The 27,587-nt window shown below is 42.8% G+C and overlaps 1 protein-coding gene across 6 annotated transcripts in view; it reads right to left on the reverse strand.

The window, feature by feature from the left end:
* Positions 1-10,254: 10,254 nt before the first annotated feature.
* LOC147010234 (flavin-containing monooxygenase 5-like) overlaps positions 10,255-27,587 on the reverse strand; it is a 71,321-nt gene continuing 53,988 nt past the window's right edge. For all 6 annotated transcript variants that reach the window (XM_085860939.1, XM_085860937.1, XM_085860942.1 and 3 more), the window contains 6 exons: positions 24,712-24,877; positions 24,130-24,272; positions 17,356-17,555; positions 15,940-16,298; positions 15,130-15,202; positions 10,255-10,767 (listed from right to left, as the gene is read on the reverse strand). In XM_085860939.1, coding sequence (XP_085717065.1) covers positions 10,410-10,767; positions 15,130-15,202; positions 15,940-16,298; positions 17,356-17,555; positions 24,130-24,272; positions 24,712-24,877 — 1,299 coding nt within the window. In that variant the 3' untranslated portion in view covers positions 10,255-10,409. The remainder of the gene's footprint in view (positions 10,768-15,129; positions 15,203-15,939; positions 16,299-17,355; positions 17,556-24,129; positions 24,273-24,711; positions 24,878-27,587) is intronic.

A 27,587-nucleotide genomic window follows, 5' to 3' on the forward strand; every position in this document is an offset into this window, starting at 1 on the left:
TGGTTTCCACAGGTGGTAAAGAAGAGCAACGAATGAGTGAAGGTAAGCAGTGATTCTGGATTTAGGTGGTTTCATCAGAATGGGGTTGATGGTGGACCATGTTTGCCCTGCCGGAACATGTGGGGTAGTGGGGACAAAGTATGGAAAGAGCAGCAGATGCAAGACCAGAAAAGAAAGGAGGTGGTAGAAGACAGACACCACTGACCTGACTGCTTTGGGAAAGTGATAGGTCCATGGATTCTGCTTTATCATGAGAGATTCCATTGATCTTGAAGGCCTTGGTTACCATCGCATCAAGCAGAGCACAGTGTGAGGCAGGGGAGCTGGCCCAGAGGGGAGAGCAGTACTCCATTAAGCTGCGGATGAAGGTCTTGTAGGTGGAAAGAATTCAGGAGTGCCAAGGAAGGACTTTGTACTACAGAGGATGCCTTTTCGCCGACTAGCTTTGGAGGCCAACTTTGAAATGTAGTTTGCCAAAGGAAGATCATGGCTGATAGTGAGACCCAAGAGTTTGAGTGACTGAACTTCCTCAAGAAGATTCTTAAGAAAGTAGATGGGGAGTTTGCCAAATGGTCCTGCAGGAGAGAGTGTGAGAGAGTGTGAGATTTTCAGGATTGAAAGACATATATTCCAAGTGTTTGACCATCTTGCGATGTTATGAAGGTCTGAAGAGAAGGAAGACGTTACCACTAGCAGAGAATTTGGAGAGGAAGGCATGGTGCAAGACTATCAAAAGCACAACATGTGCCCAGAGATACAGGACTGATCTCATATCTGACATTTAGGGTTTCCATCCATTGTTGGGAGAGTAGAATCAGCATGTCCAAGGTGGTGTGACCTGGTCTGAATCCAAATTGGTGATCTGAGATAAGGTTGTTGGAGAAAAGGAATGATTTCATATCGACTGCGATGATGAATTCCATGACATTTCTGACATTGGAAGTAAGGCACAAGGTCTGTAGTAAAGGGTGTCAGTTTTTTTTTCACCTTATATGTAAAGCAGTGATGGCAGATTTTCATGCAGATTGAAGATGAGCTTGCACAAATGACGGGGTGAAAAGGGCAGAGAGAAGATGTGCAAGAGCTGCAGAGCAGATTTTTAGGACACGTGGGCTGATGCCGGTCCAGTTGAAGAATCAGTGTTGAGGGTTGAAAGATCCTTCTCCACCATCTCAGTTACAAAAGACAGAGTCCACCTGCAGTTGGGTATCACTGGGAAGGGTGGCTTCAGAGAGTGAGGGGTTGAGGATGGGGATACAAGATTTGGAAGCAAACACGGAATTGATGCTTTCGGCCTTCTCACGAGCGGAATCAGCTGTCGTGACATTCGAAGGGATGGAACGGGAACATACTCCAGAGACAAACTTGACAAGGTGTCACCAGGTTTCAGGGAGACAATTTTGAAAATGAGGAATGCACAGGCATTTCACCATCATAAATGGGCACCATGAGAGTTTGGTCCAGTGAATGTTATACAGGAGAATCTTTTTTATCCTGAATGGTCAGCACCAAGGGTGTTCCGAAAAAAATGACATGGCAGGCCTCATGTTGGACATGGTAAATGGAATGAGTAAATGAGTGAAATGCAGTTCAACATGTTTGTAATGTTTATTGTTGTGAAGGTTGCATCAAAAAACCTAGGACGACACTCGTTAAAGCGCTTACCTCCACCAGGTTGAACGGTTTACATTTTGTATGCCACTGATAGGCCAGATCTGGATCCGAACCTGAAACAAAATCGAATCGGCTTGTTCTTGTAATAGTCCTGCAGCGCAGTCTGATATTTTAGATCAATTGTTCAAATTTGCATAAAAGCACCAAAATTGGTACACATGCAGAATAATGTATTCCGAACAATTCCAGATATGGAGCCACCCGAGATTGTGCCTTGGTCAGCTTCGGCGACCATTTTCCAAAATGGCCGCCATTCTACTTTAGCGAAATTGGCTTTATGCTCTTATTTTCTTATTGTATTGGTGGTAGATATACGGAAAGTGTAAAATTCAGTAAATTGACCATGAAAATGCGTATTCAAATATTATGAGCCAGTATTTTCGGTAAAAATTATTTATTTGATTTGTAAATTGCTGCTCTCCTGAAACTTTTCGCTGAAAAGTACCCATTATTGCCTGGAGAACAAGAGTCAAATGATATTCATCACATTCAATGGGTTTGGAATCAACAAAAATTGCATTATAGATTACATACTTTACTCTATTTTGAAAAGGGAACTGATAATCGTGATAATGACAAACTCAGAAAATGTAGTCAAATTCTTGCACACTTCACTTTGAAGCGGCTACGGTTTACTGTCTACTACCATTCTACCAGGACACATGGTACACGCATACATCAGTCGAGTACAATATGAGTTTCTGAGCTCAAGTGTACTGGCTCTGGATCAAGAAGTCAACACTTTTACAAGCAATGCGACTTTGCATTTGCACATTCTATTTTGGAAAATGGCCGCCAAAGCTGATTAAGGCAAAATCTCGAGTGACTCCATATCCAGAATTGTTCAGAATGCATTAGTCACCATATGTACCAATTTTGTGCTTTTATGAAAAGTCGAACAATTGGTTTGCTATGCTGCAGGACTATAACAGAACCAATTCATCCATGAAGTTTCATCCGAAACTGTAGATAACAGTTTGACATATCATGTTATATCACGTTTTTATCCCTATAGCTCATTGGTGAAGAATCAGTTAAAAAGTTATAGGATCCGGATCTTCACATTTACGTCTATCCTGACTACATGTGCGTCGATTCATTACATTCTATTGGAATACACTTTTTAAACCTTTCGACCCTTTAGACAGTTGAGACCCCTTAGCAAATCAGCTTTTAGGTTGTATTCGGGGGGGGGTGGGGGTCAGCCTGAGAGTACAGAAGAGAAGAGTTAAGATGGGAGTAAGGGAGGGGACTTTTTTTTCAGAGAGTAGTTAATGCATGGAATGGTCTCCCTGGAAAGGTATATAATGTCAGCAGAACTAGTAGATAAGGTTAAATTGGAATTAGATAGGTACCTGGAGGTATTGGAGATCGAGGGGGTATTGGTGGGCTTGGGATCTGAGGATCCTGGGTTCAAATCCCACTTGGATGTTGAATTAATACCTCATGCTGCCTTGAAAAAATAAGTTATGAAAAAAAAAGAAGACACGACAAAAAAAAAAATACTAATTTTCCTTTTTTTGGTCTGGTGTTGATATGGTGCAGATATGATGGGCCAAATGGCCTCCACCTGTGTTCAATTTCCTAGTGACCTTTGAAGACCCTTTAAGACCCCCAAGACCTTTAAGACGGTTGTCAGTAGTATACGCACCTTCGGGTTTTCCTTCCCTTTGGTGTACGTATGTTGTTCATGGTGCCGAACCCAACGCATTCTCTAATGACTGCAATCCAAGGTTATGAATGAACGTACAGGCCTGCTACCACTCAAATGGATCTTTGTCAGTTGGGGTCTGTTACTGAGTGACGTTACAATGACCACATCAACAGCATCACATTTTTTAAACTTCCATTTCAAATAAATGAATACAAAGTCAAATGAGGAAGTTCACCATTACATACAATGTCCAACTCCGATTCCCACGTCAAGTTGTTTCCACCCAGTGTCTCTGTTCTGCCAGCACAACTCATGTGTGTTCATCTTGTCCACTGTGGCTATTGAACGATCGATTCCCGTCGCGTTGTCCTCTCTCGTGCACTGGCCCATTCAGAATGATTAAAGAGCTCAAAGGAATTTTTCCCGATACACAATCTTCATGAGTTTTAAACAACCTGATTATAACAACCACTCTGGCCATCAACACCTCTTTCACTCATCAGAGTTAAATTGAGCACGGGTACGATCTAAACTCATGGCTCATCCATCATATGTCACCGTCTCTCTACACCTCCCTATCATGGGTTTATATAGTATCACAGAACAATCCCATGCCTTCCAGTAACTGCAATTCTCTTTCCACACTGGAAGTTTCGCCTGAGAAGGTTCCAACATCTTCACAAATATCACCAGGCAGTTAATAGTACAATACTGCCCTCTCCAGTCAAAATTCGCTCATTACATCAAGTAGTTGACAACACAATTTACTGATCCGTGTTACAACTTATAACATATAACCGTCAATTTTAATCGTTCATGCATATAAATTTACTCATGCTGATTCACAAATACCACAACATCTCGCTTTTAACTGACAACCCTTAAGACCTTTTTGACCCCTAAGACTCTTGAAGACCTCACAAGGCCCTTAAGATCCTTTCGACACTTTTGACACCTTTGGATCCCTTTACCCTTTCGACCTTTTATACACTTTTGGCCCTGGGAACCTTTGACCTTTACACCCCTTCAGTCCTTTTAGATGCCTTAGACAACACCATTTAGACCCCCTTAACATCCTTCAGGCAGATTCGATAGCTTGGACCCTTGACCATTTGGAGCCTTCAACCACTTGGACCTTTTTGGACCCTTTTTACATGCTTGAGAGATGAGACCCTTTTAACCCCTTAGACACGAACTACTATTAAATTACTACTTTTAGAACGTAATCTTGAGACAATGGAGAACCTTTTAAGCATGCACCACACAAACATTGACAGTTTTCTTGCAAAACACAGACTATACTTTTTTCTGCAAGTGATATGCAAACCCCACCCATCCAGAGGGTGGTGTTTCATATTATGATCTTCCTACCATCCCACCTTCATACTCTGCTGTCTCATATGAAAATAAGAAAGTTTGTTTGTGTGTTTGTTCATTTATGCATTCGGACCCTGCAGGAACCAGTGTGACCAAAGTTTGCATGGCCTCCTCTTTCATCCAGAGGAAAGTTGAGGGCTATGTTTGGATAAATAAATAAATAATTGATCCCAGATAAAACCAGATAATTGGCTCACAGGCCTCGATCAGGTCTTGTGCTTATACACTGCTTCCACTTTTTTTCCCCAGGAACGATCGAGTAATATTTATTGTGAAGATCGTATGTTGAGATTGTACTGACTTGTAAACACAAATTTAATCATCACTGTATCGTGTTTACACGTGCGCCTGTTATTGAAAGGATTGCTTTACACAGGTTTCTTTTTTTGTAACACCTCTGTGTTCAGGACTCGAGTGAGTATGTTGCTTATACACTGGCTGGTTTCTCCTCCCCCCCCCCTGGTAGTGATCGAGTAATTTATTGTGAAGATCGTATGTTGAAGTTGTCGTGATTTGTTGTCAACAACACAACAACACATTGGAGACATCAGAGCATTTTATCGACTTTCCCTGGGTAATGCCAGATACTTCAGCTAGTTATTGATTTTTTTTTTGCCCATGTTCTTTTTCTTCGGATAATGGTCCTTCTGTAATTTGGATGTCCAGATGAAAAAGGTTCGACTGTATATGTTATGCATGTAATATTTAAAACGTGTTTCGTTGTTTTCTTAAACATCCAACTAATCTATTGTTACGTTTGTGGGGTAGATGAAGGGATTTCATAGGAGAGATAGGATTGTGTAGAGTTGTTTGGCCCGTGGATGTCTCGGAGACATCTCGATGTAACTAAGTAGGTGTTGATGTAACTGGTGTTGGCTTAATGGTGAGAAGGACAGCGTGCCTCGTGGCCTCATCACGGGGCCTCAGAAATCGTCTGGTCATGTCGGCCATCATTGGGAACAGACCAGGTGCAAGAGAAGAACGGTCGGCATATTCGCTCAAGAAAAGAAGCTGTACGGGGTCTCTGAGCCTTGGTGTTCATTACCGCTCACGAATTGCCTGACATACGATCTTCCCGCTGCGAGAGGGCGGCTTGGCGGCATTTTGGGGTGCGTCTACGAAGAGCCGCGATTCAAAGCTCCCTCAAGACCATTTCTGGCACACAGCTAAGTGCTGGGACAAAGGAGGGATTTTTCTTTGTTTCATTTCCCCCTTGTCTGTATTCAAGTCTGCATGGAGGCGCCTCAATTAGAATTTGATCGAGGTTACCTCACGTCTTGATTCATTTTCATAATAATTGTTGGTTTTTTGTTTCATTAAATTATTATTTATTTTATTTAATTTGCTTGTGTCCGTGTATTTGTGCCGTCCTAGTGCAGCGCTTTACTATTTTCCCACGCACGTCATTCATCTCCGAGAAACTCGGCCGTAGACCTCCAAGGGGGAAGTTTGGCCATCCGTCCAGGTAGAGGTTAACCTGGACACGACAATTTGTACACATTTACTTGACGAGGAAAAGATAAGAAACTCACCAGCAGGAAATATTTAGAGGAAGAGTGCTCCCCCCTGCCCCCCACTCCTTGGACAATTGTTGTTTCAGCCCTTCAATTTCCCAATTCTGTAATGTAATGGGGTCTTGGCCATGCTCAGGGATCAGCTGATTGTTCCCGGGCTGGCAATCATCGTGGGATGTTTGTTCTGGTAAAACATGAACCACTAACCCCTTCTTTCTCTGGTCTCTTAACACCTTTTTAGGTACATTTCCCCACACACATTTTCATGAGGCCACATGTCCTTAAAATTTTCTGGGGAATTTTTAAGCCTTCTATATTTGAGGTTCAGTTTTTCATTAGTCTCTTTTTTTTTCTGAACATTTATAGCGTGCCGGTATCCATATGCCTGGTGTTGGCTTAATGATGGGCTTGGGATCCTGAGGTCCTGAGTTCAAATCCTGCTTGGCTGTTGAATTAATACCGGGTGGGGTTGACTCAGCCTGTCATCCTTTTGAGGTTGGCAAAATGAGTACCAGCTTGCTGGGATGATTGAGCCATTTGAGTATCTTGTGTCAGAGTTCTGACTCATCCAGGATTGTGCCCAATAGCCCAGGAGACAGCTTGAGCAGCACCAACGGTCTCCACCGAGTATGGTCCCAATGGATGGATGGTCTCCATCAAATAATGATGCTCATTGTGTGTTACAAAATTATATATAAATATATATATATATGTAATAAAAGTTCGATTAATAATGAAGTGTTAAAACATCTTAATGTGCAATAAAAGAACAATTTATTTGGTCAACAGATAAAACACAAATTAAATACTATCATTCAATCAAAACGATTACAAAACAAACGAGTCTTCCAGTGCACCTTTAAAAGCGATAAGGGAGGATACAGCCCAGATACTGGTAGTTTGTTGAAGCTTATTCCATAGGTAAGGACCAGCATGAGAAAAGAATCTGTCCCCCCCCCCCCCAAGAATTGTGTGTCTGGGGTATAACGAGTAAAATCAGCATCAGATGAATGAAGGTGTCTCGTGGGATTATACTGAACAATTAAACTTCTATTATAGGATGGGGGCAAAACGATGCAAGGAATGAACAACGAACAACAACAACTTAAACACTATAAGATCACGAACCGGGATCCAGTGGAGTGCGTTCGGTATGGGTGTGATGTAGGTTCTTCGAGAAGACAGAGTGACAATACGTGCAGCTGTATCTTGTAACTTTTCGAGTCAGGTATCAGAGTTAGGAAGCTGATAAAACAAGGAGTTACAGAAATCTAGGTGGGATGAAATAAGGGCATGAACAAGTTTCTCTGTTGTTGATGAATGGGTGAGAATTAAACCGAAGTTTCCTAGTTTTTATCGCACTGAATTTATTTATTTGTTTTTGTTTACAATATTGAGGTTCGTATAAGAGCTAACACACAGAGCAAATAACAAGGGGAGCAGGAGACAAAGAGGGGAGGGAGAGGGAAGCACAAAACGGTGGGGAACAGAGACATTAGGAGATCTGTGTAAGGGAGAGGGATGGGACGGGGTGCAGGGGGGAATACAAGATGGACATTACAGGGATTTTCAGGAAGGAAAGCAGGGAAATTGAAGGAGGTGGGTTTGGGGTGGATTCACGGGGGTAGAAAAGATCGAGGATTTGGATGGGGGATGATATGAGATGATGGTGGTGAATGGCTGTTTTGAAGACCTGGAGGGAGGAATGGGATTGAAGAGAGTGTGGCAGTTTGTTCCAGAAGTGGGGGGAAAGAGGAATGAAAGAGTGAAGGTGAGCAGTGATTCTTGATTGTGGTAGTTTCATCAGAAGGGGGTTGTTGGCGATTTTACAAATCATGATTTGACATCGACATGGATGAGTCATACGTAACACCAAGGTTCTGACAAGATTTTAAAGAAGTGACCATTGAGTCACTTATGCTTATATTAGACACATTTATCGGAGCTAATTGTAATTTTGAACCAAATAATAAATAAGTTCAGGTTTATCATCGTTTATTTTGAGTGAATTTGAACTCATCCAAGCACTCACATCCTCGATGCAGGGCTTGAAGTCTGCAAAGGGTATTCACCACATCATTCTGGTCAGGGGGCAAAAGTTATATAAAGTTGCACGTCATCAGCATAGCAGTGATAGTTGATATTGTGACGTTGTAGCACGTGGTTGATTCCATCCAGTTAAAGAGAAAACAGCAACGGTCCTCAAACAGGTTCTTGTGTGACCCCACAACTCAGCAGGACAGGGTCAGATTTCTCATGATTTACACACACCACCTGCTGACGCCCACACAGGTAAGACTCGAACCAGTCCAGGGCACTATAACGAAAACCAAGTGATGACAATACATTCACAAATAAACCATGATCAACAGCGTCGAATACTGCCGAAAGGTCTAATAACACCGCAGCTGTGATCCTTCCAACATCCATCTCATTCAGAATATCATTAGATAAGTTGACAAGAAGGGTTTCATCACTGGTTTGCACGATAGGTAGACTGCCGATTGTAAAATAAGTCGTTTTCCTGAAGGTGTGCAGACAATCTCGAGAAGTCAACACGTCCAAGAAGTTTAAACAGGTAAGGAAGGTGAGAGATTGGGCGATAGTTCTGGAGAGATTCTGGTTCAAGTGATGGCTTCATTTAGCAGCAGGTAGGCTATACATGGGAAACTTTACTTATCCACTCTGAAAACTTAACTTGATGATTTCAGCAATATATGGAGAAATGACAACAACTTGCATTCTTTTTAAAAACTTTGTTGGAATGTCTATCTGACTTCTCTCTCTCACCCATATTCAGCAAGGTGCTTTTTCAGCTCTTGAATGGTACTGGCTGGACAGTCCGAGCTGTTTGAGGAGATGATACGCTGACGCACCAACCGACCCACAAAGTCGTTTGTTTGACCCCTTGGGCTTAGATTTCTTTCAAAAGTTCTTAATATTTCACCAACTTGGCGCTCATGCCTCTTGCTCGTTCATGACTTGTTCACGGCTCATATGAGACCGTTAACACAATTACTCTGACTGTTGTAGATGCGTCCAATGAGAGGATCAGGTCTGGTCTTAATCTTGTTCTTGCTATATTATCAAGATACTTCCTCATGCCAACAATATCTGATGCCAATTACCAGTCCTTTGCACAGTCGAGTACACTTGGTGATGTAACAGACTTTTTTTTCTGCTTTTGGTTAACCTTTGTGCCTTTTCTGATGAAATGTGTGTTCTGTTCTATCATTGACTTTTTTCGATAAGCTCTGCATCTGGCATTGTCCACACAAAGCTGACATTTCCATGATGCATTGGTTATTCCTCCAGGTATAACTGCAGTTTGCTCTGGATAGTCTACACATTGGTCGCACATGTTCCCTGCTCTTGGTCCCTCCGCTCAGACTGTGTTTTGACTCAGTGTTTTACCCCACTTCATCGGATTTGTTCCAGATGGGAGCTTGTCAAAGACGGAGCGGATGATAAAGTGAATCCAGAGGAGTGCCAGACGCCGTTCGACATTGGTGATCTTTGCAAGGTGTCCTCGCATTTATCCACCATTCCTGTTGTTCTTGCTGAAGTGCTTACTGCACCCGATTGAAGTCTTCTTCTTGTCTGATTTCTGTGATCACCATGTCCCTTCTTTATTTGGAAGTTGCTGTGCACCACCATTCACTTCACCATGCCCACATCCCCCCTGTGTCATTGGCATCTTGCCCCTTTGACATCTTTGAACTGGAGAGCTGCTTCTGCTTCGTCAACAGCCTTATCGACTTTCTATTTCTGCCCTGTCTCGAGCTTGAGTAAATTGGATTTTACTGCAGGGTCATTTGGGTCTTTCAGCATCATGCGGAACCTTGTTTTCCCAGCTTCACAGTAATCTACTAGGGATTTGAAAGGGTTTTAGTTTCGCATCTTTGCAGACTTACAGGGCAACGTTGCTGAGACAAGGTGGGTCACCGAGTCATTTCCTGGTGTAGTGCTTGATCTGCCTTTCCATGGATTCTACTGTGCTCAGACTTATTTCATTTGTCAGCGTTAACGACTGCATAACAGCATGAAAGTAATCCTTTATTTAAATTCGAATATAGCGAAAATGAATCAAACTATTTCTTCCAAACATTCCGAGACAAACATCGACTCTTCATCTGTTTCCTGTTTCTACCAAGTTAATAAAAGCAAGGCAATTCCTATTCCTTGGCAGGTCAGTAAGTTTTAAACCAAACCAGCAAACAGCAGCCCGCTAACAGCATGAGAGAGACAATCAGGTTAAACAAGCCAAAACTTTGTGTGTCAGAATATGCGGCAGAACCTCCCAGGAATGGAACCAGTACACGATTACTCTGGGTGCGGATGGCCTGTGCTGCCCCTTCCCAGCGCCCAGGACCCTGCAGTCTGTATTGGTAGCTGGTGAGAGGTCCAAAGAAGACGTTTAATGCCAGGGCTGGGTCTTTCAGAAGCAGAGGCAGGAAGCGTGGCCTTACTCCAATCTGACGGGCAAGGTCATCTGTGTAGACAAGGCAATCTTCAATCTCAATAGTATGTCGCTTCAGGTTTGGAAACCTAATGTGGGAGAAAAAAATGTCAGATTGTAATACAAGTCTTCAATGGAGGTGTTAAATCAGTGGTCTTCAATTTGCGGGCTGTGAGCCACACGCAGCCCAATCAACGCATTGCTGTGGCCCAAGTGACATTCTGTTTAAAAAAAAAACAGCTTCGAACAAAAGGTAAGGTCAGGTTATGGGAGCATGCACCGGAGCAACGCATCGCTGCGTCCACTTTCCGCCGGTACTCCAGGGGCCTACGTCTGGCCATCTCTCAGGCAGATGCCTGGCCCATCCCCATCTCCTTGAGGTGTTGATCAACCTGATACAACCACGAGGAACGTGGTCGGCCCATTGGCTTCCAACACTCACGAACAAAACGAATTGCCAGATCTCCCACGAATGTAAGTGTCAAACCAGATTTATTTTAGAGTTAATATACTTGGACTTTGCTCATTTAAAATGTCCTTGGTAAACATTTGACATTGTAGAAATTAGAGGTACCGCATTGGAGAATATAGATTTGTACTGAATTACTGTCAGATAACTTGTACAATACATTTTACAATGGATACGCAGGAAGTAAGTTGCGTGCGTGCGGTGCACATAGCATGTCGAGAGTGGCTAGTGTAGCCCACTATGGTAAATACAACACCAACAAGCCAACCTATACCTTTAGGTCTCTGGCTTCTTCACAATTGCACTGACGCCAGGTATGTGAAAACGTCTGCAAACGAAGAATACCAGATCGGATCTGTCCTGTCTAACCGCCGGCTGTTGTTTCCTGTGCTGTTAATGGTATTGTGAATCTGTTCCCATGTCTTCTTACCTGTACATACATACTAGGTGTGCCATAAAAAAAAATTCTCCATTTTAGTCACCATTAATTTACTACCGATTCCACCAAAAGTAGACGGAAGTTGAGTTTTCATCCCTGTCTGCTTGTCTGTCTTTGAGCACGATATCTCAAAAAGTTATTTAAGGATTTTTAGGAAACTTGGTGGACAAGTTGTGTGTGTGACAAGGATGAATGGATCCAATTTTGGTGAAGATCTCGATCCGGCTACTAGAATTTTTTTTCAGCGATTCTTCACCATTGAGAGATATGGCCAAAAGCGATATATAGCACGATATTGCAAAAAGTTGTGGATGAGTTATGATACAATTAGGTGGATGAGTTGGGTATGTGACAAGAACAAGCCAATTAGATTTTGGGATATGACGAGGATGAATGGTACGCATGCAAATCCAGCCTATCATTTGGGATACAAAACGTGAACTGTTCAGCCTGGTGGATGTCTGCTCGTTTTTATAGCTACTCTACAGTGGTTTTTCATGCCTTTTATCAAATAAGTTCAGATAATGATAGCTGAGGACCTGCAGGAAAAGATGCCCTGGACAAACCGAGCTGTTAAGATTCTGTGGAATCCTACATCGAAATGCAATTCTTTATCCAAACACAGAGTTCAAGAGAAAAATTTAACTGCACAAAGAGAATGTTCAAATGGACAAACAGATGTCGAGAGAAAGGAATGTGTACTGGGGCACAGAATGACCCAATGAGGTTCACCGAAACGCTCGTCTGCATTCGGTGAGGACACGAAGAGCAAGGATATGGTAAATCATTGATCTCTTTGGTGTAAAGCCTGACTGGTTGGTGCTCAAGCAGATGGAGGTGAACCCTATCAACAATTATCCGAGCAAAGACCTTGCCCGGCACTGAGAGCATCCTCACCCTTCAGTCGTTGTTGCAGTCTTGGCGATCACCCTTCCCTTTCCAGAGAGGGACAACAAGGCCCCTCTTCCAGTCAGTTGGGATGATGCCTGTGTTCCAGGCAAAGCACAGAACTGCATGCAACGACACGAGTGCAGCATTTCCACCAGCCTTGAGAAGTTCAGCATGGATGCCACAGATCTCAGGAGCTTCACCCGATTTCAACCGGTTCACCGCCGTCTGTGTTTCCACAAACAAAGGTGGACCACAGTTGATTGGAGGGTCAGCAATTGGGATTGTAACATCCCTGACATCTAACTCAACAGCTGGTGGATCAGTCTGGAACAACCGCTCAAAGTAACCACCCCAGCGGGCCTTCACTTCGGACTCCTCTGTCGAGAGCCTACCACCCTTTACTCTAAATGCAGTACATTGAGGGGCGGGCTTGGAAGAACGCAATGCGCGAATTCCCCTCGAGGCACGACAAGAATCACTTGTCCACAGGTGATGCTCTACCCCCTCGCACATTCTTCACACATAGGCCTCCTTGTCCACCCTTAGTGCACGTACAGTTTTACGCCTCAGCTCCCTGAACAGCTCAGCTTTGCCATTCAGCCTGGCCCTGCGACTCTGGTCAATGGTATCCAGTGTCCCTTGAGAGACAAAATTCTTCTTCGCACTACGTTGAGTTCCAAGACATACACTGGCAACATCAAGGATGGTGGTCTTGGATGCACTTCACAACTCTTCAAGATCTCCCAAAGCACCCAAACCCCTCAAATCCCCACTCAGCTTGTTTGCAAACTCCTCAGCTACCCTCTCATCCTTGAGCTTACCAACATCCAGCTAAGGATGGGATGGTACCATTCTCCCGGATTTAAGCTGCAACTTCAGATTTAAGCTGCAACTGTGGCAGCCGCACAGGGGGTACTCCCATGGAGTGGGTTTTCAATTTTCTTTGCGTTTATCTTGTGTTTTGCATCGTGAGGGGTTTTACGGTGGCCGCAGTGCAAATCCTGCCACCAACCTCCTAAAAAAAAGTAACCCTACTGCAGGAGGACGTCCACAGACCCAGTTGGGCACTAGATATGGATAACCATTGGCTCACAAGGAGCTCCTCCACCATTTGACAGGTTTCATTTTTAATCCTGCTGGGTGTCCATAACCAAACACCCTCCTCAGCATGAAACCTGCTGGGAGAGATGGTTTAAGTCACCAACAACCCGACAATGAAACAGGTTAGTGCAGGTTTACATGGTACCTGTAGCAAGTCATAGATCTCATCTGGCCTGCCCTGACAATAAGACCATGGACACCAAGACTCACTAAAAATTAAAATAATGGAAAGATTAAAAAATATATTTAAATTGAAAATTTAAATTTAAAAATAATAATAATAATAATTGAAAAAGAATCCTGGTTGGGTATCAGCTCTATAGGAATCAGCCCACGGCCTTGCAGTGAAGGCTTTGTGTGATGAGATCTGACCCAATCTCTTCATTTTTTAACACAGGCATCTACAACTCGTACATCCTCTATCTTGAATGTGGTGAAGACGAACTTTACACCCAACCTCTCCTGTTCATCCTCCATATGGTCAGCTCCTCTACCTATGTGGCATTTGAGAGGAAGCAACGTCAATGCCACTGAATATGTCTGCTTGCTCAGGCGAACTGGCAAGGATTGCAACCTGTCCTCCCACAAAAGGACATGGCCACCTTCTCCACAACATCTGATAAAGATTCCTCCTGAAAATACTTTCACAAAAGCCAAATCTCTCTCATGTACCGGTTTGTCCCATCCCATCTGTGACTATCCTGTCCATCCTCTCAGCCCCAGGACAATGAATCTTGCGGTAAGAAAGTTGTGGCGAAACAACTTGCTTTCTTGAGGCAGAATCAAATAACTGACAATACAGCATTGGAGTCATCAGGAGGAGCATGGATAGGATTCAGGTTTTGGCTGCCACTCCTCGACTCTCAAACCCATACTGACCCGACTGAGAACAACGTTAGGTCATCACTTAAGATTCGCACAAGCAAACATCACACCCTTCCACAACAAAGGTGCAAAAAAACAGATGCTATCAACTACAAGCTATAATTCAAATAAAGTCATGCAATCTATCATTGCTGTTAATATCAATTCTTTCCTGTTTTCTTACAGCCTGATCAGTTTACATTCCTTCCCGGTCACTCAACTCTGGACATTATTCTGCCATTCTGCCATTCTCATTCTCATTCTCATTCTCATTCTCATTCTCATTCTCATTCTCATTCTCTCTCTCTCTCTCTCTCTCTCTCTCTCTCTCTCTCTCTCTCTCTCTCTCTCTCTCTCTCTCTCTCTCTCTCTCTCTCTCTCTCTCTCTCTCTCTACAATGGTTGGAGGCCCTCAATCTCAGTCAAGAGATCATGGACGTACGTATCTTCAGCCTTCAAGGCCGACATCCTACTCTGCTCACCAGGCTCTTTGCCGATGGCAAACAAGGCCAATTCGATTCATGTCTGACACCTTCAAAGCATAAGATTCCATTTCCTGCTCATGGTTTTGGATTTGGCCAACCATTGCTCGGTTATCAGTGGGCAGTCCCATGTGCACGGGGCTGGTGATTGAAGGTTCGCACACACCTTGCACTGACAACACCTTCATCATTTCTGGAAAACATACTTGCGTGAATTTTTCTCTTGCTCGTTAGAAATGTCCTTGAGCATTTCTGCTTTGTCCGGCAAGGATAGAAGGCCTGTAAAAGAAAGGATCAAAACGTTAAACAAAAATCCTTAACACTTACCATTACGGATATACATTTATTTTAGCAGTTTACCCTTTGAGGTGTACTATGTGAACAAAATTGCAACAAAGTCGTCTAACAATGAAGGTTTTTAAGAGGGAATTGGTTATGTACCTTGAGGTAGAGGGATAGATCAGTAGACTTACCTGCAGTGATGAATTTGGTGCGTGGGAACACTTTATCTATGAACCCTTCCAATATTTCTCACATACACATTTCGTTTTATGTAAAATGGTCTTTGATATTTGCAATTTCAATTCACGAGGAAGTAAAAGAGCATAAAGGCCTTTTGTCCCATCACACCTGTGTAATTTTACGCCATAATACTCTCACCTGCTGGATATGAATTGCTAATGATACCACCAATACCAAACATGACTTCAAACATGTTTGTTTCATGACAAACATACCACCAATGAACCAGCAAACTGAGATATTTTACATGTCCAACCTAACTACATGTGATGTGTGACAGCGGGCCTTACATCCCTATGGACATGAGTGTGCTTTGAGATGCGCACTCGGATGGCGTGTTTTTTTTTTAAGTAAGTCGGCTGTATTGGTGATTAAAGCTTGAGTTGACAGGTATGAGCAAGTGCACGTCACAATGGTCGATGCAACACCCTACCTGCGAAGCACAAATCCAACAGTTTTACAGCAGACTTTACTGTTCAAATTTACAATCTTACCTTTGAAGATGCGAGTTACCCAGCGGCTTTGCATTTCACACAATGAAGTCGCTGCGACATTTCCTTCAACAAGGTTGATGAATGCAAGTGTTGGTGGTTGTATCATTGGCAGGAAGACATTTTTGTACAAGCAATTGCAGTTATCACATACGGTGAATGTATCATCCACCTCGAGGAAAGGGAACTGGAAACAAAAACCAGTGGCGAAAACAACCATGTCCAAGCTTTCCACCCGAGATCCGTCCACAAATACAGCTGCCGTATCCGTGAACGATGCCACGTTGGGTTTCATGACCAACTTTCCTTTCATGATACAAATGGGAAAATAGTCATTGACCACCATCTGCTGACTCAAAAATCTGCCAACAATAAGACGCGAGGAAGGAACATTGTGCAAACGATAATGGATGCAAGTACAGTACAATCCATTGAAATGATCAATTCCACGACACAATCATTTCACGCAGCGCTATGCCAGATCAAATTATTGCGCTGTAGTAGAGTTGCCACTGATTTAGGGAGAAATTATCGAAAGCAGGAAGGTCTTGCTCACACTTTGTTGTTCCTTAAGGACAGCTAGCAAATCCCCAAATATATTTTAGCAGTTAGCCTCTGGGAAAGGTACAATTTCTGGAGCTTCTGGTTATCATTGTAAGCTGCAAAGTGTGTCCACATTGAAATAAAACAACTTTGAAGCCTTATAACTTTTGATGTTTAAATTTTACATGGGAAGTGCAAAGTGTACTACACAAAGGTGCAAGACATTGTTCAGCTGAAAGAGCGCATCACAGCGGCACCGGCCTCCGTAACCCCCGAGATGTTAGAAAATGTGTGGAGGGGAAAACGAGTACATGTTGATTGTTTACTCGAGCATACCCTAATGCATCCGAATATTATGTATCCAGATACCAAATCAAACTCAAGCATACTGACTCTGAAATGTATGAATATTCCTCTGTTTGCATTATTCAATAAAAAATTATAAAGCTTCAAATTTGTTTCATTTCAATGTGAACACCCTATATATCTTATCTCCAAAACTTGGGCAGGTCTTAAGATCTCCAGGTTGGCCTGCAAAGCCGGCTATGATCATGTAAATTCTCTGCAGGGCCAATTCCTTCCTCTGCCATCGTCAGCTTATAGCATGCATGTACGTGCATGTACGTTATGTTGCATCATATGCAGAGGCATTGGAGGTTGTGAGAATGTCCAGGGGGCTCAAGGACAGACTTGGTCCTGTGGAGAATGCCGGTGTGTCAACAATGTCAACAACTTTTGAGCAACAATCAATAAAATATGGATTTTCTTTAAGGAAAAATGTTTTTTTTTTGTATTCAAGGAAATGCTGTTCACATTTAATTTGTCCTTCATTGATTGAAACAGAACAGATCATCGTAAACAAAAGATTAATGTTACCTGAATGTCGGGTTTGCCCCAAAGATTTTGTGATTGAACCGGATGTTCGCTTTCCTTTCTTCAAATCTGATAAACATATCCCAAGGTAGATAGTACCTCAAAAAGTTCTTCCAGCGAGTCAGCATGAGTAAATCATAGGGATAGCCTCCATCGGACATCCGACTGAGGACCCAGGCACCTCGTCGTGTGCTCAAAAACACCTGAAAGGGGCGAAAGGAGAAGGAAAGTTAAAAAAAAAAAACCACTCTCAAATCGTTATCAAAATTAGTTTGAATTACATGACTACAGTACGACATTCTTCCTTTACATTGCTTGTTGCCAAGTGGCAGGATTAATCGATTGCATTTTCTGAGCATCAACAATCAGCTAATGCAGCCCATCGCTCTGAGATTTGAGGAAGGCAAACCTTGAGGGAATGAGGAGAGAATTTGGTGATGTAGATTGGGAGACTCTAACAATAGGACAATCAACATCAGAGAAATGTGAAACCTTCAAGGACCAAATGTGTAGAGTGCAGAGTAAGTACATTCCAACGAGGTTTATGTAAAACTAGAAACAGAAAGAGACCAGGGTGGTTGAGCAGTTAGATAAGGAATGCCAGTAAGGAGAAGCAGAAGGTATTTATTATGTTTAAAATAACAGGACTGGAGTTTGATTTATATCATTATCGAAGTAAACAGAGGTGAGTTGAGAAAATAACTCAACAAGCCAAAAGAGAGTATGAGAAGGACAAGGCTAAGAATATTAAATATAATAACAAGGCTTTATTTAAGTAAATCAGGGGAAAAGAACAGGTTAGGACCAGTGTGGACCCATTGAAAAATAGCACTGGGAGAGTGGTTGATGAGGAAAGCAGGATGGCAGGCTTATTAAACAGGTATTTTGCTTCAGCATTTCCACAATAAGTCATAAGAATTGCCAACAGCTGAGAATATAAGGCATTTTCAACAGTTCACTGCAGTCAGGAGACGTACCGGAGGATTGGAGAGTTGCAAATGTAACACCATTAGTTTTAGAAAGGATCCAGAAAATAATTGGGAAACTATAGACCTGTTAGTTTGACTTCAGTTGTGGGGAAGGTGTTGGGGACAATTATGGGCCAGATGAGGAACCATTTAAAGAGTGTTGTGGTTCTGCAAAACCGTCACTCCCAAAGGCAAATGCCTACAACATATTGTGGTCCCCAGGCAGTTATTTCATTAGTATTCGTTTTAGTTAGCCCTTCCCTCATGTCTATTGGGTATATGGGTCAAGATGCATTGCAAGCGCTTTTAGTTCGGTCATTTTTGTTGTTGTTGTTTTTGTATACATTGTCGAGGCTCCTACGAGAGCTGACATACAACACACACCAAGGGGGGAAGGAGACAATAAGGGTGGGAGATGGAAGGACAAAACAGTGGGGAACAGAGACATTCGGAGATCTGTGGAAGGGAGAGGGATGGGGCGGGGAACACGGGGTAAACAAGATGGACATTACAGGGACTTTCAGGAAGAAAAGCAGGGAATTTGAAGGAGGTGGGTTTGGGATGGATTAACGGGGAAGAAAAGAATTGTGGTTTTGGATGGGGGAAGATAAGAGGTGGTGGTGAACAGCTGTTTTGAAGGCCTGGAGGGAATGGTTGGATTGAAGACGGTGTGGGAGTCCATTCCAAAGGCGGGAAAAAAGAGGAATGAAAGAATGAAGGTGACCAGCGATTCGTGATTTTGGTATGTTCTAGTCACTATTAATTCAATTCGCTATCCTTTTGTTGATTTTAATTTAATTTGCTGCGCACAAGACCCTCTCGTCATACTTGAATGCACTGCACAGACTGCATCGCAACAAGGACAGCTTCATTAGCATATGCCACTGTGGGAAACTATACTTTAATTGAACTTATGATGGGGTAAAATACTAATTAGCCTTAGTAAAGCTTGTGTGCCAGAGAGAATTTAATGAAGGTATTCAGGGAAAGGTTAGCAGGGAGGTTAGTCAGCTGTGTGCAACTTCCTCCAGAAACTGTTGAGTCTTTGTAGCCCTTATCTATACTGCACGAGCACAAGTATTCCCTGACAAAAGGTCATTTTCTCATCCTCCCTCATCTTGCCAGCTGGAGCCAGGAGCAGATAAGGAGCTGTATTCCATCCGGTTTTCATTATTTTAACTTTACAAAACGCTGCTGTACTTTGTCAAACCCTTTCTGTGGCTTATCATTGATTAATTAGTTTTCCTGGAAATGATGCTTATGGCAGACACCACGCCTCATTAAAATAATATGTACATATATATATATATATATATATATATATATATATATATATATATATATATATATATATATATATATATATATATATCTCAGTGTAACTGCACATATAGAGAGGGATTGCTTGTATTTCACAACAGGCTTTCGCTCTGCATGGGCATCTTTGTTTTGTCACAATAAACAAACTTAATTGCACGACAAAGCCTTTTCTGTTTTATAAGTATTCAAACTTCCACGATAGCATCTGGCGCAGTGAACAGGGCCTGCCAGTCTGGAGAGGGGAGAGGGGCCTCTGCCTGGCAGACAGCAAGCACCTGGCGCTAAAGGAGAATGAGGGGAAAAGGTAAGAAAACTTTTAAATCACTTATTAGAGGGTGAATTGATGTGGCCAGGTAGCTTGCCCCACTTCTCTCTGTGGATGTTGCTCAGGCCCAAACCAAAACTTACAGGTAAGACTACAAGGTTGTTTATTGTATAAAATTTTAGGATCCGGGAATAGTGTCGGGGTTTCCCGGCATTGCGCCATTAGAGGTAGGGGAACTTATAGTTCCTTTAGTTAGTCTAACATCTTGTTTGGTTGGGATCAAAACACCCAGTCACAGGCGGTGGCAGGAGGCATTGCACAGAAAGTTGTGAAACTGCCAAGTCAGAAGACGGCAGGGGCACTGCATAGGAAATATAAGTCACCGAGTCACGGGTTGGCGAAGAGGCGCAAATTTTGCCATTGGGCTCGTGACATGGGTGGAATAGTGTGCCAAGGTTGCGAGAGCCAGGGGCATAAGGGGTATGAGAATAGAAGGTCTCAACGGTCTAGGCAATAGGAAAGTCAAAATAAAATTAGATTTCTGAGGACTAACTAGTCTATGAAGCGACCACAAATAAGGAAATGGGCAGCCACCCATTTCTGGAAATGGAAAGTAAAACCATCAATTCAGACGATAAAAGCGAAAATGGTAGATGGGAGAAAGGAGGATATAACTGTACTGGTTACAAGGGATGGTGGATTCCTCGGTATAAAGGAAGGACTGTGGAATTATTGGAAATACATCCACCATATTTTGAAGTTATGGAAAAAGAAACAGGACGAGTTTGTCTGGTTCGTCATTTCTGCAATGGATCTGACTTAGGTAACTCACCATGTCAATATGATGCTATATACCTTAGAACAAAAATTACAATTGAAACTACAATTAAGGTCAAACCAGCAGGACAAGGATAGTCATAGATATACAACCAGACAACCCCACAGAACCCCAAGCAGCTTTAAATAATACTTATTTCATATGTGGATATTGAGCTGGTCCATGGTTGCCATTTTGATGAACAGGATCCTGCTATTTAGGATATGTGATACCCCAAATCCGCATTTCTGACCAATCACCTTTTATGCCACAGAATAGACAGAAAAAGTCTATTTCATGAACTGAAAGATTCTTCATGATTGCCTTTCCCATGTATGGTGCTGCCAAGACTGCTCAGGAGTATATTAATATGGGAGCCTCTTTACAGAAAATCGCTCATAATACTGCTGAGGGTTTTACTAACGTGAACGCAGAAGTAATTGCCATTCGAAAAATAGCCATGCAGAATTGCATTGCCCTTGATGTTTTATTGGCTGTTGGGGTGGGGGTGGGGGGCACATGTGCCATTGTGGGGTCTGAATGTTGTACATGTATCCCCAATAATTCAGAACAAGTAGATGATCTAACTGCCAAGATTAAGAGAGAGAGACTAAAAAAATACCATGACTATAACAAGGGATGTGATTTTGGATCCCGGCAAAAGGGAATGCTTGGTGGATGGGAGCACGGATACTCCATTTTTTGGTGATTGGACTTATGATATTCGGTGCTATTGTTGTTATTATAGCGTGCATTAAGGCACTAAAGGGAGTGCGTGAGATAAATTTGTCACAGTAACAGCGATGGTGGCACATTACGTTTTTTCTGGACCGACCATCTTTGAGCAACCATGGTGACCATGAAGATCCAGAAAACCCAGAAAAGCAAGAAAATGAGGAATCTAGTGTAAAACTGGTCGAGGCACCGTGTTGGTGGAATTTTCTGGAAAACACGAAAATGCAAACACAATTGCCCCTTAGTTTGATGAAAGCCCTTTTGAAAGAATTCAACAATCGTTGCAAAAGAATCAAAAACAGTTGGATGATTGTGATGAAGGGATGTAGGTCAATAAAGAAACTTTAGAAACTGAAGGGGAAAAGGAAATTTGAGCTGCTTGCTCAAACAAAAGATGATTAGTATAATTAGAAAAGGTGATTGCCTATTGGATGTGTATGTTTGGTGTGCATAGGGTTCTTTTCTTACAGGGTGCTTAGGCGCCAACATTCTGTGGACAAGAGAGGAAGGGGAGGTGGTGGCACTTGGGGTTGCATTCACTTGCTCGGATGTTAACCTACCACGGAGCGCAAGTCTGGGTGATGCTGTGGAAACGGACCTCCCGCTAGCCAGACAAATTAAAATTTTTGGAGGTTTGTCCTTACGGAACAAACCCTTGTGTTGTTCTGTATGAACAAAACGGGGGAATTGTGGGAAAATATACTTTAATTGAACTTATAATGGGGTAAAATACTCATTCGCCTTGCGGGATTTCATTGCATCGACTGGAACGGAAAGGGATGGTTATGAAATGTGTGGTTGGTCCCCATGAGTCTGGAACTGTGAATCTTTTGAATGGGGTTTTGGTGGCATATACTCATGAAGCTGTCCTTGTTACTATGCAGTCTGTGGCATGCATGCATGCATGAATCGAGGATCGTGTGTACAGCAAAGTATACTAAAAATAAAGAGATAGCGATTGGAATTAGACCTAGCTCAAAGCCCTCCGAACAAATCTTGTTCCATATACCCACAAGATGTGAGGGAAGGGCTAACTGAAATGAATACTAATGAAATAACTACCTGGGGATCGCTATATGTCGTATGCACTTGCCTTGGGGAGCGACGGCTTCACAGAACCGCAACACTATGCATTGACTAATTAACAGTAGTCAGCATGGGTTTACCAAAGGTAGTTCCTGTCTATCTAATCTTTTAGAGTTCTATGAAGCAGTGTCCGATTGGGTGGATGAGGGAATGGCAGTGGACATAGTATGTCTAGACTTTAAGAAGGCATTCGATGAGATATCACATCGGAGGTTGTCAGAAAAAGTGAGGGCTTGTGGAGTGGCTGGTCAGGTAGCTAATTGGATTGCAAACTGCCTTCGTGTTAGGAAGCAAAGAGTGACTGTGAGTGGTTGGATGTCTTCCTGGTGGATGTAAGTAGCGGAGTACCTCAGGGATCAGTACTCGGACCATTATTAGCCCCGGTTAGAATGGTCTGAAATGGGGGCTTATGGATTTAGTTTCGATTTCCATGTGCGTGCGTGTGTGCATCCGCAACCATATCTCAGACATATGTGGACCGATTTTATTCGTACTTGGCACAATGATAATACATGATGGTATACATCTTCTTCTTCTTCTTTCGGCTGCTCCCGTTAGGGGTCGCCACAGCGGATCATCCGTATGATCCGCATAGTGATTTGGCACATGTTTTACGCCGGATGCCCTTCCTGACGCAACCCTGGTCGCCTCTTACGACACAGGGATATGGTACACCTATTTTAACCGGGGTATACACCGGCCCAGTACACTGGTACTCATTTCGCCGACCTCGGAAGGATGACAGGCTGAGTCAACCCCTTGGTCTATTAATTCAGTGGCCCAACGGGGCTTGAACTCAGGACCTTTTGGATCCCAAGCCGCTGCCCTAACCACTGCGCCAACACCAGGCTACATGATGGTATACATATGCACATCATTATTCAAAGATGGCTGACTGGCGTCCATTTTATTTTATTTTTGAAAACCGGAATCGAACATGTCCTCAACCATTTCTCAGACATGCAGTTACCAATCTTGTTCAAATTTAGCGCACAGATAATGATTGTTGGTTTGCATATGTATGTCATTGTTTTTCGAGATCGTATCCGAGATGGCCGACCGGCGGCCATTTTGTTACATATATGTGTCCCCAAACATTTCTCAGACACACATTGTCCGAATTTGTTCAAACTTGGCACAGTAAACGATGGCATGCACATGCACCTCACTTTATTTTGTAATCTCATCAAAGATGGCCGATTGGTGGACTGGCGGCCATTTTCGTTGTAAAAACCTCAATCTTGAACACGTCCTGTGTTACGATGTTGGAACCACACCAAGTATCAGGGATGTGGGATGTTCTCAATACTGAACTTTTCCTTTTGTAGAAAACGCTGATGCATCACAAGTCATTCTACAATACAACCTTTCACCAGGCTACATTACCACACAGTTGTACTCTTCGGACGTACCAGAGATGAACCCAAAGACGTATGTGTGAGGGATATGCTACGGACGGCTTGTCTCATGATAAGTTTGGAATGTATCACTGTGAACATATCTGTTTGAAAGTTATTTCGTTCTGGTGTACGAGAAGAGTGCCACCGCATGGACGGGCGCGATGAGAGTACGATCGTGTCACGCACCTGGGAAGCGTGTTCGCTGAGCTCAGTGGCAATGTCACCACCAGAGTTTCCAAAACCAATGACGAGCACGTTCTTGCCCGTATATGCTGAGGGTTTCTTGTAATCTTTGCTGTGGATTATTTTCCCCTTAAAATTTTCAATGCCTGCAAAGGGAATCGGCAAAGTGTAAAATGCTTGGCAAGGAAGTGAAAGTGACAATGGCGTTCCTCTGAAACCGGAAATCCGATAGATACGTGAGAAATTTTCCGTTTCGCCACAAATTCAATGAAACTTCAATGTCAGTTTAAACAAGCAAAAAATTCTGAATACTTTCCATGCAGTAATTGATATATCTCTTTGCAAAGTACCTTTACCTGTCCTGTCCAGAGATTTGACACTCACACTCTCTCCATCGGCTTTAAAATCCAACTTCTACCTTGAAGACTTCTTACATTTTTCTTCACTTTATAGTTGCAACTAGATTGTATCGCCTCATCTAACATCTCGAATAGTAGGTATACCGGTATTGAACAGTGGACAGAAAATGATAACGCCGCTTCACAAAGTCCTTCACAAGGAATTCGTGACAGAGAAGTGCAGTACCAGGAAATGAGTCGATGGGCATGTTTGGGTTGTAGTTGTGACCGGAACACACCATGACGGCATCGAACACCATGTCATGCTTTGTTCCATCTTCATCCACAGTAATGACGTCCCACTGACCAGACCTCTGGAAATCCGCTCTCTTTGTAACCGCCTCAACCTTCGTCTACACATGAGAAACACATTTAAACATCCAAACCCAAGCTGTAGTATCTGTGATAGATCGGGACCGAAGAAAGGTGAATTAATAACCATGGGTAGAGTACGCACACAAATAATCACAACCCAGATACAGTTGGTTGTCAGAGGAGATGTATTGAACAGTGCACCGGAATAGGAAGTACCATAAGTCATGAGTTTACAATAAACTGATCAAAAGCACAGAATTATATTAGTGAATCATATGTGAGTTATTGTCGTGCTGGATTATCGGTACTAGCAAAGATCCATTAATAAATCAGTGGTTGACAGTATCTGTCAGTCATGTTGTTGAGGGAAATCCTTTGTGTTATGATAAGATCTAAAAATCACCGAAACAGCACACATCCCATTATAATTAAGGGTTTCCGATGAAGAGCGGGGAGCTGTTCCCTGCATACAAACTAAACATTGCTCTATCATTGTGTGAATACCATCCGGGATATGATCTGAAATTCCATCCAATATTGTCCGGCGTGATGTGGACTTCATGAATTTCTCAACACAGGCTGTCTCATCTCGCTGTTCTTTTGGACATTGGTCTAGAGATTGGGCAGGTTATTGGAAGGCCCTTTTTATTTCACTTTCTTTGGATGAAGGTCCTCATGATCACAGAGTGATGTTTGCACAGATTATTACATACAGTATAATGAACTGTCTTCCATTGATGGTGTGAAGGTGTAAACATCCCAGATGTAGCAGTACTGTTGTCCTCAAATATGATTAGTCCCGTTCTTCCATGAGCAGTCCAACTATTCATCACCATCAGTGTCTGTGGACCGTATCGATCATAATGATTATGTTTCTGAGACGTACCGATCTACAGGACATTGTATCCATTACTTTGGAAAGTTCACCAGGAAATGGCCCTCATCTTCATCCATTACATCATCCTGTCTGTCCCAGGTCCACCACCTAATGTTCGCTCACTTTCCCAGTATTACTCGTCTTGCTGTTTTTGGGGGAACGTGTATTTTGTAAGTTTGATGAATGTCATCATGAAGTCAATCTAGCTACTGAATGCCAACGTGGTAAAGTATTTGCTGACATTGTTGAAGTTCGAAACCTGGTTCTGTTTTTCTTACTCGGATTTTTCAAGATCTTCTTGAGAATATTTTCAATCCGCATGATGTATATTCAAACATCTTGTTGGAGATATCTTCATCCTTTTTACGTACAATTATAAATATATACGCAGAAGCACCAACAGCCATGAAGAAAACCCATGCTATAAATTTGTCATTATTAAATTACCCAACATGCAACAGGAATAAGTACTTTGAAACACAGTTAGCCCAAGGTCATACGAGATCAATACAATGTCAGACATGAGATCAGGGCCGTCTCTCTGGACATATCTCGAGCATAGGATACAGTCTGGCATCCCGCCTTTCTCTCCAAACCCTCTGCCTATGGCATCCAGAGCTAACGTCAGTAACACAACCACGCTTCCAAGAAATGATGCAAGCAGCAGCCACAGGTTGCATAAAAAAACAACATTCCACCCTCTGCCAGAGCATATTTCATCCTCCAGATAGGCAGGCAGTAGCCTCTTCCCTCTCTGCAGACCTTGTTAAAATCACAAGCTGGTCAAGGACTTGGAACATGTCTTTCAACCTGACAAATGTCACACTCTTACTCTGTCTCTCCGAAAGAACCATCAGGCAAACCCTCATATCTACGTTCTTAACAATCTTCTTGAAGAGGTTCAGTCTCTTGAATTGTTGGTGCTCATCATCAGCTGTCATCTCTCTTTGATAAACCATGTATACAAATGGGTCTCCAAAGCCAGCTGCACACTGCGTATCGTCCCTGGTGCAGAACTCGACATCATCCCTGGTTGAAAGTCTTTTCTTCATTAATCTGAACTTCAAACAACTTCTAAGTCCTTCCTCTGCCGCTTGATGAAATACTGCTCTTTCCTTTGGGCTGGTGCCTCCGCCTCACACCTTGCATGTCTCGATATTGTGGAAACCAAGACCCTTAAATCATTGGAATCTCCCTCGATGAAGTGGAATCTCTGGGCCTGTTACTCTTGCAATGCGGAGGGGTCTCTTACCTCTGTCTTCTACCACCTTCTTCATGGTCTTGTGCTCTCTGCATTTTCTGTACACTGCCCCCCCCCTCCTCCACCCCTCTGGTAGGTACAGGGCTCATGTCATCTGCAAGTAAGCCACTTACCCTCATTAGTTACTCTTTTGTCTTGCCTGTAGAACTTACTTTCTCAATCTATTTAATGTTGTTTATTCATCTATATCTTCACCATCTCCTTGGGTCACCCCCATTGATTCTTCTGATCTTTACTACCCTCATTAACCCTCTCCATTTCCACTCCTTCCTTTCAAGGGTTTGTTGTTTTCTCCCTTATCCGGCCACACACCACTCCAATTTTGTTTCATTGATGTTTCACTCACGATTTTCCCTTCCTGATCTTCTTTTAGCCCGTTCTGTGCTGTTTGAGCTTTGATACATAGCCATTGGCATCCTGTTTCTTCCTCTCATCCTAATAGTTTCCCCTTCTTTCCTCCAAGTATCTCTCTGCTGTGTTCCTCCGTACTGCTGTTGTTGTTTCTTCACTTTCGATAATTATGTTCTTTATGTTCTATTCTGTTCACAATACAAATGGGATTATTCGCTTGAGAGCAATTCTCTCCACATTCGTCACATTATGAGGAATA

This window comes from Eptatretus burgeri, chromosome 17 (assembly GCF_056783735.1).
Source record: "Eptatretus burgeri isolate ZD-2024b chromosome 17, Ebu_testis_v1, whole genome shotgun sequence".
NCBI classification, from domain to species: domain Eukaryota; kingdom Metazoa; phylum Chordata; class Myxini; order Myxiniformes; family Myxinidae; genus Eptatretus; species Eptatretus burgeri.